The sequence below is a fragment of the Idiotropiscis lumnitzeri genome, chromosome 12 (genome assembly GCF_059441095.1).
Source record: "Idiotropiscis lumnitzeri isolate Australia: NSW breed Sydney's pygmy pipehorse chromosome 12, RoL_Ilum_1.0, whole genome shotgun sequence".
Classification (NCBI taxonomy): Eukaryota; Metazoa; Chordata; class Actinopteri; order Syngnathiformes; family Syngnathidae; genus Idiotropiscis; species Idiotropiscis lumnitzeri.
The window spans coordinates 6,978,298-6,990,901 of record NC_142402.1 but is presented as its reverse complement, the minus strand read 5'-3'; the positions used below and the strand labels follow the sequence as shown (position 1 = coordinate 6,990,901).

General features: G+C 37.7%; 2 protein-coding genes across 4 annotated transcripts; one reads left to right on the top strand and one right to left on the bottom strand.

Annotated features, from left to right (window-relative positions):
- Positions 1–3,387: 3,387 nt before the first annotated feature.
- On the bottom strand, positions 3,388–5,340 carry dad1 (defender against cell death 1). Its single transcript, XM_088311276.1, has 3 exons — positions 4,998–5,340; positions 4,562–4,731; positions 3,388–3,597 (listed from the first exon to the last, which is right to left on the bottom strand). Exons 1-2 carry the CDS (start codon positions 5,206–5,208, stop codon positions 4,601–4,603), a joined length of 342 nt encoding a protein of 113 aa, XP_088167402.1. The 5' UTR covers positions 5,209–5,340; the 3' UTR covers positions 3,388–3,597; positions 4,562–4,600.
- Positions 5,341–5,547: 207 nt separating this feature from the next.
- abhd4 (abhydrolase domain containing 4, N-acyl phospholipase B) lies at positions 5,548–11,716 on the top strand. Of its 3 annotated transcripts, none has more exons than XM_088312003.1 (9): positions 5,548–5,638; positions 5,851–5,935; positions 6,808–6,893; positions 7,582–7,686; positions 8,749–9,037; positions 9,207–9,394; positions 9,473–9,584; positions 10,830–11,016; positions 11,208–11,716. In XM_088312003.1, the coding sequence occupies exons 2-9, from the start codon at positions 5,871–5,873 to the stop codon at positions 11,295–11,297; spliced, it is 1,122 nt and encodes a 373-aa protein (XP_088168129.1). In that variant the 5' UTR covers positions 5,548–5,638; positions 5,851–5,870; the 3' UTR covers positions 11,298–11,716. The 3 variants fall into 3 exon arrangements, with proteins under 3 accessions (XP_088168129.1, XP_088168127.1, XP_088168126.1); XM_088312001.1 differs by having other exon boundaries at positions 5,623–5,638; positions 5,726–5,935; XM_088312000.1 differs by lacking the exon at positions 5,548–5,638 and having other exon boundaries at positions 5,703–5,935.
- The last annotated feature ends 888 nt before the right edge of the window (positions 11,717–12,604 follow it).

Below are 12,604 nucleotides of genomic sequence, written 5' to 3'. Positions count from 1 at the left end.
TTAAAATGCAGCTGGAAGTACCTGCACATATTCATTTTTCGCTCCCAAGACAACTCAGGTAATGCAGCTGTTTTTGAATTGGTTTAGCACAAGATGGTACACGAGTTAGCTACGAGTCCAACCTAGAATCGTCTTCATCCATAGTCAGATGAGTTTTCCATTGCGCCACCTGCCCCATGAATTTGTAAGGTCCGGTGTAAGCCACTGCAGAGGATTTTCATTGTCCCACAATGGGAAAAGGAAGTAACAAACTTGATGGTCTAAGTTAAGTTGCCATGACCTGGATTCAAACCGAGGTTGCTGCAGCCACAACATAGAATACTAACCACGAACCAACTAACTATGGTCAAGGGTTGTGGTTATGCGTCCATCTCGCAGGAAAATTGTAGTTTTCAAGCAGAACCTTGATATACAGATGATTGCAATTGACCATTTTTGTAACATCCTATAAAGGAGTTATTAATTGAAAATAAAACCAAGATTTATCTGAACCATTGTCAGACTCATTATCAATTGCGACAATTGCTACACAAAAACAAATAACCGTTTGCAAACCCTCAGTATTGTTGAATACTTTTCAAGCCGAGTCTTGATCTCTGGAAGTTTTCATTTGCCTTCCTATCGGGCCTCCTTACATTTATAAACCATTTTATATTGTTTGCACAAGTTGTCACTGTCTTCATTGAACACAAGAAAAAAATGATTTGCATATTTTTTCAGAAACTACAACTTGGATTCCTACTGAGGTTACTGTGGTACAGTTACCATGTCTGCAGCCCTTAAAGGATAGATGCCTTTTCTTTGTCAGGGGTACTATCAAATTATTCATGTCCAAAATCTAAACTGTCTCGCTCAGTGCTGGCAGCGCCCCCAACAGCTCGGTCAATTATTGATGTTTATATACCATGCTGAGAGTTGAACAGAGTTGGATAGTGGATTGTGGCAGGACACATATGATTTTAAACTGCCTATTTTAAGCCTTGATAAGGGTGACGGGCTACACACGTTCAACAGTTTGAAGCAGCTGATCTGTGTTTCTTAGATGTTGACAAGTCCCACAGAGGGAAATAGATCATGGTACTCGTAAACCAAGCTCTGTTTGTCGCAGCAGGGGGCTTGGCTTAGATGCTCAGGTCGCACAAAGAGCTATTTGGTTGTTCAGCAAATATCCTCTAAAACTATTTCCAATCAACTAGATTTATTAAATAGACTTGAACTTGAATGTGTATTTTTTTTATTTGTCACTTTAGAATAACATTTCACATAGCAAAGTCCTTAGGAAATGAAGGAAGGGGTGAGTGAGAGAAAGGGAGGAGCTTCCAGGTAAGATAGGTAGAGAGGGATACTCGTGAATTTCAGGGAGACAAGAGTGGCAGCAGGAATTAAAGATGGCCCTCCAGCTCTATATGACAAATTATAGGCAGCACTTTGCCTCTCCAGGCAAAGTGGAACGAATGCAACTTCGACCAACTTCTGCCCACAGAAGAAACAACCCGCACCCTCTACCGGTAAGATTTCAGAATAAAGGACTAAGAAAATATAGTGCATAAGAATGGAATTTAAATTTGAATAAAAATAAAAATGCAATACTAAAATAGCATTTCAATGTACTTAACTTGTAAATGTAAATGAACTTGAGTAATTGTGTAAATTGTGTCTTGTTTTATTATTATGTAATAAACATTGAAAAGAATAATATCTGTCAGCTTAAGTCAGTGGTTAAAATAAATTCTACTTTGCTCAATGAGACAGTGGAAATGTTTGAACCAAGTGAATCGGCAACAAACAGTCGTGAAAAATAATTTTATCCTCATGCCAATTGAAAACCATCAATGCAAAAATCCAGTTTTACATCACAAAACTCATAGTCAAGTCGTGAGCTAGTAAGTTAGCAAGTATAATGTGATGTGTTCATCCAATTGTTTGTTTAAAAATTGTATTTGAGTATTTTGTAATAGATTAAATGATCAAAATGAAGACAAAAACCAGTTTGTACTTGTGGCTTGCTTATTTATCAGTCCTCTGTTTTTCCATTGCCTTGGCAGGACTTTCTTTTCCCCCGCAATCTTGATTTGCTGCAGAAACGGTCACACAAACCACTTACCCATTTCCCTCCCGTGAAGCCTGGCCATCAACCATGGCCCCCTGTCACTCAACTGTCATTCCATCGCCCAGTCAGGACGAGCATTGTGGCACAACGCATGCCTCTCATAAACCCTGAGCCGCCCACTGTTGATTGGCAGCATAAACTATCATCTCCCACTGCCATCTGCGTTCAGCCGAAGAAATCATTGAAGATATCATCAAGGTAAAAAATAAATAAATAATAGAGCCTCAGTGCTGTAGCTTCCTCCACTCCATTGCAGTGTGCCTGGTTGAGTGCCAAAAAAGGGTCAAGACATTCTTTTCATAAAAGGACCTTTGACTTTTTCATGTTAGATTCGTATGTGTTCTTCACAGGAAGCATTGCTTCTTCTATGGACAATATTTACTTTATATTGACAGTAAATCCACAGTTCAATTATAACTACTCTTTTTTTTTTTTACTGAATTGGTTTACAACAGTGGGTGCTACAGCTGTTTCCATGTGGTGAAGCCCTACCAAGCTGGTCACTATGTAATACACCCGCAGTTTGTGTCTGAATACCACCGTTAGGAGGCGCTTGAGGATGATCAAAAGGGCCTGCAAGATACTTGATGAGGGGGCATCGCTGGCAATGTAAGAAATAATTCACTACACTTTTTTTTTTCTCCCCACGCTAACAATGAACCCGCTGAGGATGAATAAAGTATCAGCGTTGGCTGCACAACAGAAAACATCGTCACTTTGTTTCTAGAATAAGATATGCCGAATAATTGGGTAGTTAGAAACTGGACACTGTAGTCCAAATGTGTCACTGTCGTATATTTTTTAACATTTAACTATACGTAGGGGTTTGTGATTGTCAAGAATGATATCTATTTCAAAACGTATTTTCTCATGTTATGCAAAGGACAATTACAAGTTTACAACTGACTAAATTAAAACAAATCACAGACTCTGCACAAGTTAAAACAAATGCAGAACCGTTTTATTTTGGATTCTTCCTAAATGTAAACATGTATGCTATTTCCACCGTCACAATGTTCTGTTTAATTGTGAAATCGTGTACAATGTGGTAATAAAGAGAAAAGCTGGATGACATTTTCCATGAGATTAATATAATAAACTAATCGTGTGTGTTGCTCCTTTCCTGAGCTGCTGTAAAATTTATTCCAATAATAAACGATCGCACACCACTGCAATTTGATTCTTCATTCGAATGTTTTTCATACTTGTGTATAGGTGATGTGTAAAAAGTTGCTTTCTGACTTGAAAGAGAGCACTGAATAAGACCACTCGTGCCGTCATTTCAAAGTTGTCATTTTTTTATTATTTCTTTGCCTCAGTGCAGGGGAACGTTAACAAATTTAAACATAAAAAAAAGGGAATTCAACCATGATCTGTAAGAAATTGTGAATGTGACATTCATCAATGCAATTTTCCCGCTAAGGGGTACAAAAACAGATATGGACTTATGTCATGAATATTATTTTCCATCTTCTTCTCATCTGCATCTATGAACAAAGCAAAATCAAATTAGTAACAGGATATAAAAGTAGTCAAGTGCTTCCAGAAAACGCAAACGGCTTACACACTCTCACGCCACATCAATAAATACATCAGTACATGAGCTGAATGAAAACGGCTGCATTTTAAAATGAATTGTTGTTAACTAAGCGCACATGCTTTAATGGACAGATCTTTGCATACAAATGTAAACATGGAAAACTGATTTTTCTTTTTTTTTTGTAACTGTAGTGCATGCTCAACCTGTTCCCACAAGCTTTTTGGGAACTGTGGCTTGCTTCCAGTTGCAGCCTGAAGAGGACCATGACATGCTGTATTCCATCAATTTGTGTGCAAGTCTGCATAAGTTATCCATGCTATCATATAGTCTGTCCATTGCTTGAAAGTAAAGTAGCAACTCATTGCCTACCTTCCATGTCTACGGGCAGAGAAACAGGCGATATTTTGTAACTTTGCAGAAATGTTACAATTTCTTTGGTACTAAGAGTATACTGACAATGTGCAATGGCTATCTGTACCTGTGCCATGTCCAGAATTTTCTATTGAATTTAGTTGCTTGTTGCTGTAATGGTGGTGCAGCTCAAACAAGAAGAGATAAATTCTGTGTTTTTACGCACTTGACCTTTAAAGATGATTCTGACAATTTGGCCAATTTTCATAAATAGGCAGCTCACTGTAGTTTTACTGCACTTAGTTGTGAAATATTATTATTATTTTTTATTTAATTGAAGTTTTTGATGGGTGGTGCCAGGCTCTCTAAAGATCGATCTATGCGTTCGCAAGGACCTAATATGTAAATCACATGTGTCACTTTTACATGGTAAATGTGTTGTTACGATATTCTGCACCTTCCCAAAAAAGAAAAAAAAAAACATACTTTAGTAAACCCAAACAACACGTTTGGGGACCTAAGTGACACCTTGTAAAGTCTGTAAAAAATGTCACACGTACCTTTCACAAAAGGTGATACTGCAAGTCCAAGAACCATGTTCAACCAATGAAGTTCATGACAACGAGATGCAGGACGGTGTGGGCGAACAGAAAGTCAGCAAAGGCTCTCTCTGGTGAGATGGACAAGAAGTCTCCTTTGTTCTGTGGGTTGATCTGGATACGAAGACACACTAAAGAGACATAAAATATACTCAATTAGTATAAAGATGTGTTATTATTCTCTGCCAACTTACAATTTACAAAATACAACTGAAACTGACAATTGATTGGCTAATCAATTACATGCCTAACACCTCTCCTATTGCAGATCTGCTCAATTTGGCAGGTCCACCCAAAAAAGGGACGGACCTCGCTCTACACAGCCGTAAAAATGGCCAATTCCCCAACTTGTTCAATGCAATATCATCACCGTACAAACTATCAAATGACAGTTTACCTGCGAGTATGAAAGAGCCCACACATGAGATGAAGCCGGAGAGAAAGCTGTTGAAGGGGAATGTTCCAACAAGCAGACAGTAAAGGAACTGCAGCGCTCCCGTCAGCATGATATACAACAAATATGCATCCACCACTTTTAATTTATTGGATGTAGTAGTGGCGTATTCTTCAAGAAACCGAGAAATTACTGATAAAACTGAAACCGACATTATCGCGCTTGGTTATCTTTTTGGTCAAGTGCTGGCTTAAATTGTGGCTCTAAGGGTCGGAGAAACGCGACGTGTCCGTAAAACACGGAAATGGTCACGGTGCAACACAAAATGTAATCCGACCACGCCTTTGCATAGGAACAAAAAGAGACCGAGCATGTATTTGATGAAAAACAGATATGTCTCTCTGACATGATTTTAATAAAGCTGTATTTTAATAACTTTTTTTTTACCAGTCACACTACAAAATGAAATCGATATACAAATAATTCCCCGCATGTTGTTGAAACGTTCAGACATTTATATATAAAAAAAATATATATAAATTAACACAGTTCTATAGTTAGGATGATCCTTCGTGGGTCGGTATAGTTTGATAAATGTCGTGGTGGTGTTGAAGATTACGGCATTACAGGAGCAACGTTTGTCGGTGAATAACGCCTCCGCCAACTCGAGATGGTTTTAAAAAAGTGACAATCGCGTGAGGGATCGTCTTATTTGTCGATCTTTGTACTAGGTCAGCTGACCCATGAATGTCTGAGTTACCAAACATTGCTATCAGCAGCTCAAGACAAGACGGTGACGGGAAGACGCCAGCACAAATTAAACAACTTGTATAACCTAACCTCCTATTGTATGTAGTCACCAGGATATCTCTATGAATGGATCCTACTCCTACTACTACGGCACAGGCACCGACATCATTGCAAAGCGACTGCGAGACAGGGTAAGGTTAAAGTTATTCAAATGCCGATTATGTCACAGACCCGACAGGCGAAAACAAGTTTACATTTCAAATTAATTTCATATTAGTTTTTTGTGATGGGGATGGATTTCCAAATTACGGTACATACAATCTTAGCTGCTATTTAACTAAATTTACGGTACAGAAAAACGAAGCTCTTATTTAACTAAATCTTTAAAACTTGGCACTGTTAACAATATATTCTTAGTGTTCATTGAAAATGCGAATATACTCCATAGTTGTGATGATCAGAGACTGTGCTTTGAAATTTATTTTTCTTGCAATATGTGATCATTAGAATACTCAGATTTTTTTTCCTCGAGGAAGATTTAAACCCAACAAATTCTATTTTTAGAGAGGTTGGCGGGTTAAAATATGAAAGTTCTGAATTCATCTAATGTATCCATGTGGACAAACCACAACCATTGAAAGAACCCACGCGAGATAAGCCTATAGAGTAGATAGCTATTGATAGTAGATCCGGTTGAAGGCCATGGGGAGTATGCTGAGTGTACTGATAATGTGATTCTGTTTGGCAATATTTGAACCCCCAGTCAATGTGACTGCCAAGTGGAAGATAAGTCATTGATTTAAGCAAAAAGAGTTGTAATGAGTAGCATGCATATCATGCCCAGTGATAAAGAGGCATTAACACTGGGAGGTAGTCAGTGACCAAATAACAAATAGATGTAGTTAAACTGGTTTTCATGGGCGTTGTGCCCCGTGATGTCTTAAGTGTGTAACGCAAGTTGCATTAACATAATTAATGATGTGACCTGCTAAAGTCCCGAAGCTGAACATACCGGAACTGTAATGCTTTATTTATTAGTGTTTACTTTGTTTTTCTTTGACAGGACAAGTTCCATTTGGAGCTGGTGGCCTTCCTGGCGTCCAACGTCCATGTCCCTATTGAAGGCTACAGAGAGCAAAATTCTTAGCTGTATGATAGTGCTTTCATCTCCTGACTCAGCATACACATTTTTTTGCCTTCTTAACAGTATATGAAAGTTTGAACATCTCATTAAACCTGCAAAGAGAGAGAGCGAGAGCGAGAGACTACATTGCAATTATCGGGAAGCCCTTTTGAATTTCAATAAGTGTAACACGTAGCTTGAAAAGAAATGTCCATCCCAGACAATTATGGCACCCAGTTGAGATTGCACTACACTTGTTGTCGATTAGTATTTTTTTTATTCAATCACTAGTTATTTGAGCGATACCATTAGTTTTAGTGGCGAAACAATTTACCATACATCAAATTTTCAATTTTACAAGTGACTTTACGCATTGGGGCTAAGGAGTGCAGTGACCGACTTCATTTCGCAGATGGAACTGCTGTGGAAAAACTAATTTTGAGTGGTACTTTGTAATGAGAATTATTCCTTCCTACACGGCTGTACTAGAGTAGGAATATTTTTTTATTCTTCTAATAAGTAAGACAGACATGTTAAGGAAAATTCATCCTTTACAGGTGTCTGTTCTCCACTTAAGCAAATTGTTGTTCGTACAGCTCATGTATTGAATCACATTAGACTGTACTGATGGTGTGTAAAGTGTCTTTTACACCTTCCTTGACATCTTTATATATTTATTGATATTTATATTTGTTTACATTTTTCTGGTTGCAGGTATTCAAAACAATCTCTGGGCCAGGTTTGTGACCCTTCCAACCCAAGATCGAATATGGACTCTGACTCTTACCAACAAAATTGTCCCAAAACCTGTAGAGCAAGGTAGTACTCTCTGCCTATCATTTTTCCCCATTGTTTATCAGAGTGAGACCGACAGTTTTCTTTTTAGATTTTAAAACTGTATCACATATCCTCTCCTCACTGTGACACAAGTTGTTCAGGTTGTGGTTTTCTCCAACGTTTACTGTATATTAAGTCAAATTGGATAATACAAGATACCCCCCCAAAAGAGTTTACATAATTTTAAAAGGACAGTGTGTAGAATTTAGTGCCATCTAGTGGTGAAATAATGGAATGCAACGACCTAAATTCAAAGCATACGCATTTTGAAGCACACACACTACGGTGCCTCATAGAGAACACAATTTTTTTTCAGCAGAGGCACATGCAAAATGTCATCACAAATGTTTTCTAGTAGTCCCTTAAAGGGACAAAGTCGGTAGAGTGCGTTGCGTTTCTTCCACATGCTACCATCATTGATCCAGCAAATTTGTGATAGAGTGATTGTCTCCTTCGGGTCACCATAGTAGAAAGATGGCACAGAAACATGTAGGCGACCTACCCGGTCAGCCGGCACCCATGTCATATATTTAGCGGTTTCTTGACCTATGACTATATTAAAAAAAAAAAGAAATGTAATGTCCCTTTAAGTTTAAATAGCTCAGCAATGACATTTCCTAAGCAAATTAAATCGCCTTTGTGCTTGCGCGCCAATTAGTTTATTCTTCAAAATTTGAGCAATTCAAACGTACAGCTTGTATATTTTATGACCCTTTTCACAAAGCTTTGCAATTACTTGAGAGCATACATTTTCCTTTGTGCTTTTTGGCTATATGTGTTCCCGTTGTTGTATTTTACAGAATTCCCTTGAAAATGCACACTGCACAAAGTAGTTTGACTTTTCAAACATATGCTCACACACAAAATGCCTTTTCATTGCAAGTGAAAGTCATTGTTCGCCCTCGAAAAAAAAAAGGTTAGAATATTAACATTAGCTTAAATTTCTCATTAAACTCATTTTTGTTTTCATTTTTGCTATTTTGTTCTATGCTATTAGAGTATGAAAATGGCGATGATGATTAATTTACACCTGTTATATCGTAGACTCCAAAATGCCGCTGGTGATGGTCCATGGCTTTGGAGGTGGTGTCGGCCTATGGATTCGTAACCTGGATGCACTGAGCCGATCACGGCCAGTTTATGCCTTTGACCTCCTTGGCTTCGGTAGGAGCTCCAGACCTTCTTTCCCTTCTGATGCTGCCAAAGCAGAAGAGCAATTTGTCAACTCCATTGAGCAGTGGAGACAGTCTGTAGGTGTGGAGAACATGATTCTGTTGGGTCACAGCTTGGGCGGCTACCTGGCTACATCCTATGCCATCCAATATTCTTCAAGGTAATTATAAAAGTTCTGATATAGTGGGGGAAAGGTCATATGCAACAAATGAGATTGTGAGGTGAACATTTTTTTTTTTGGCTTTACTTTACGTCTATAGTCCAGAGGCGATGTGCATATATGTGTTTTTTTCAATTATGCAATATTATTGTATTTTGCTCTCTTCCAGAGTGTCCCATCTTATCCTGGTTGATCCATGGGGTTTCCCTGAGAGACCACAGATCCAGAGCCAGGCGAATCAAGGCCAGGCCACAGAGTTGGTCAAGAGGCCATCTCCACCTCGCTGGGTGAAAGCTATTGTTTCAGTAGTTTCCCTCTTCAATCCTTTGGCTGTTATCCGAGCAGCAGGGCCGTGGGGTGAGACATAATATCTCTGTAGTTGTGTTTATGGCAACATGTAACCCAGTTTTACTTCACAGCATGTTGTTTATTCAGGTCCGGGATTGGTGAACCGATTTCGTCCAGATTTTAAAAGAAAATTTGAAGATCTGTTTGATGATGACACTATGACACAGTATATCTACCACTGTAACGCGCAGCCTCCAAGGTATGTCAACACACAGTTACATGATTACATGGTTTACGGTAAACATTATCCTGCAATATTTACAAAAAAAAACAACTTAATGGCTTCTTTTTTCATTCTCACTTCTCCTCTCCATAAAGTGTTTTGAAAGTAATAACCAACATCAATAGAGTTGCAACCACCTTGGGGCAGGCAATAAAAGTAAAGAAAGAATTTCACACTATGCCATTAACCACAATAAAACAAAAGTCATTTACATAGGGTGACTGGAAAAACTTGTGAAAAATAAATTCTAACAAGAAAATCATAATACTCAATGAACGTAACAAACAGTATAAGGGCTCTTCCGTTCTTACGGCAGCGATATGACTCAAATTTGCATACAAATTAGAACGTGCAGTAGTTTATTTCTAAGGAGCCGTAATGCAGTATAGTCTAAAGTAAATATTTGCATGATAAAAAACTTCTAGGCCTTAAATATATTACAATAAAATGAAAAACATTTATGGCAGTAATTGTGCGTGCCTTTATGAGCGTATTCTAACGTTGCTCTGTAAATTAGTTCATTAAGCACATCATTTATACCCTTGAAATGTTACATACCTATCCAGCCATCCATTTTTTGCACCGCTTATCTTAAAATGTCATTATTTTATTCTTTTACTCTTTGTTTAAATCGCTTATTTTGTGGAGCATAAAAATTATTGGCACTGTTCCTCAAATGAGCACCAGTGGTTGTTGTCTGGTTCTCATTTTATTCCCGCCCCACCTACGTCATGGATGAACTTGAAGTCTTAGGGCACATCTGTGCAAGGGTTCTTGTTGTTTAATATCATCATTATTTTAATGTAACTGAATACATTTTTTTCAAATGAATTTATTTCAGTTTTTATTTCCTAATTACAACAACATATACAAGGTCTACACAATGGCAGCTTATTAAAACAATCTGTTCTTTTTCTATATTTAACGCTATTGAGTTCCATGGCTTGTTTGAAAAATTATTTCCCTGCCTCTGACTTGCAGTATTGGACGCTGTGAAGACATAGCTTAATTAGCACAGTTCTCATCCGGTGTCCATTCCTTTTTTTGCACCACCGACCGCTTTTTGTCTAAGGATATATTTTGACTGACTGTTGAAGCCACGGCACTACAAAACGTAACATGTTGGCGGCCCTCCTGTGATTCTTTCGGCCACCCTCTCCCATTTTTTTTCCCTTTCCCTTTCAAATAATATCAATTTTTCTTTTCCTTCTGTTTTCCCAGTGGCGAGGTTGGTTTCCGGTCCATGTCTGAGTCTTTGGGTTGGGCGAAGAGACCTATGCTGCAGCGCGTCCATTTGTTACCCAGCTCCCTGCCACTCACCATGCTTTATGGAGCGCAGTCGTGGGTTGATAGTTCCTCTGGGGACAAAGTGGTCCAAGTTAGGAGTTCTGCTCACACCAAAGTACTGGTGAGTGCAGCAGTCTCAGTTTATGAGGCAGTTATCAAATTATCGTTCGTAAATTGGCTGTCCTGCTTGAAATTAGTGTCACTCTAAACTAATTAGTTTTTTTACACTGTTTATTGGGGAAACTTGCGTTGCTTATAATGGCCATCTTTATTTGTTTTTATATAATCTTGAAATTTGTTTTACTTCTGCAGTTGATAAATGATGCCTCTCACCATGTGTATGCCGACCAACCGGAGAAGTTCAACAGAGTGGTAGAAAATATATGCAACTCAGTTAACTGAATAGACTTCATCTGCAGTATACTGTATATGTACTATGCACTGTCTATATAAAGCCAAGTTCAGAAGGTTTCTGCATGTTCAATGTATCTTCATCATTCTTATATAAGTAGGAATGTTGTTTTGTCCTGATATCATCTTAATAAGATATTCATTTATCAGTTCATATCTTTTTAACCAATTCGGGCATGCACTGTATTTGAACTCTAAATATATTTCTGTTTTTTTTCATGAATGAAGCAGCTAATTAGTTGTATATGACTTCTGGGGCGTGATTCTTGCTGTATATTTGACATTTTTGCAAGATAAAAAATACATTCATATTTATTTAATGTTGTTTTTCTTTTCACGATTGCTACTGTAAATCTTGAATTTGTGACTGAATTTGTACTTTGAAAGCAATAAAACATTTTATTCCAGTGTGCTGTGTGCTAAGAGTATTCATGAAAACGCAGCATTTAAATGGTTCTGCATATTCCAGTTAATCATAATTAAAAATATTGGCAATTCATTTTTGTAAGTATTCTAGTAATCTTATGCAAAGAGCACATGCATGTATGCTCTTTCTGATATGTACCATCTTTAAATAATTTTGAGTCCCCATCAGCCAAAATTAATTTTTAGTGAGTGATTTTAAATTTGATACCAGAACGTCTTTCAAGTTGACGCTCTCCATAAAGTGTCCAATTTCAGTTTCTACCACTAGATGGCAGTGGCGCGTTTCCTATCGGTTTGGCCGTTTTTGATTTGAGGAAATAAAATAAAAAAATCACGTCACCGTTGTTTTATAAACTATGCATAGCAATAATCCCAGTTGAACTACTTTACAGATTGAGATGTAATGAGTTTCTGCCATCTTTTGATTTGCTGCAGGTTGTAGGACTATAAACTCTCAATTAAATGTCTCTCAAGCATCTGCTCCACGATAGATTGTGAATATTATGTGCACAATAAGACGATTGATGAGCTGTTCTAGATTCTATGCAATGATACATTTTTCAACCATCTAATGTTGCCTATCGGACAGGCTGATAGTGATACATCATCAGCTCATGAAATAACCTGTATTGGTTTTTAGAAAACAAAATACTCAAGACACATTTAAGGGCAACTTAACACATTTCCCTATGTTCTGAATTTTTATTTGTATTCTTTTTTTTTATTTGTCACCTTGACACAAATTGCATTTGTTGCCACTGCCACATTGTTATAGAAAAGCAATGAAATTAACGAACGGCCAGTTAAAAAAATAATTCTTCTTTTCCAAAATGTCAAGAAGTACAAGTTATCATTAGTGTTATCCTCTCTCA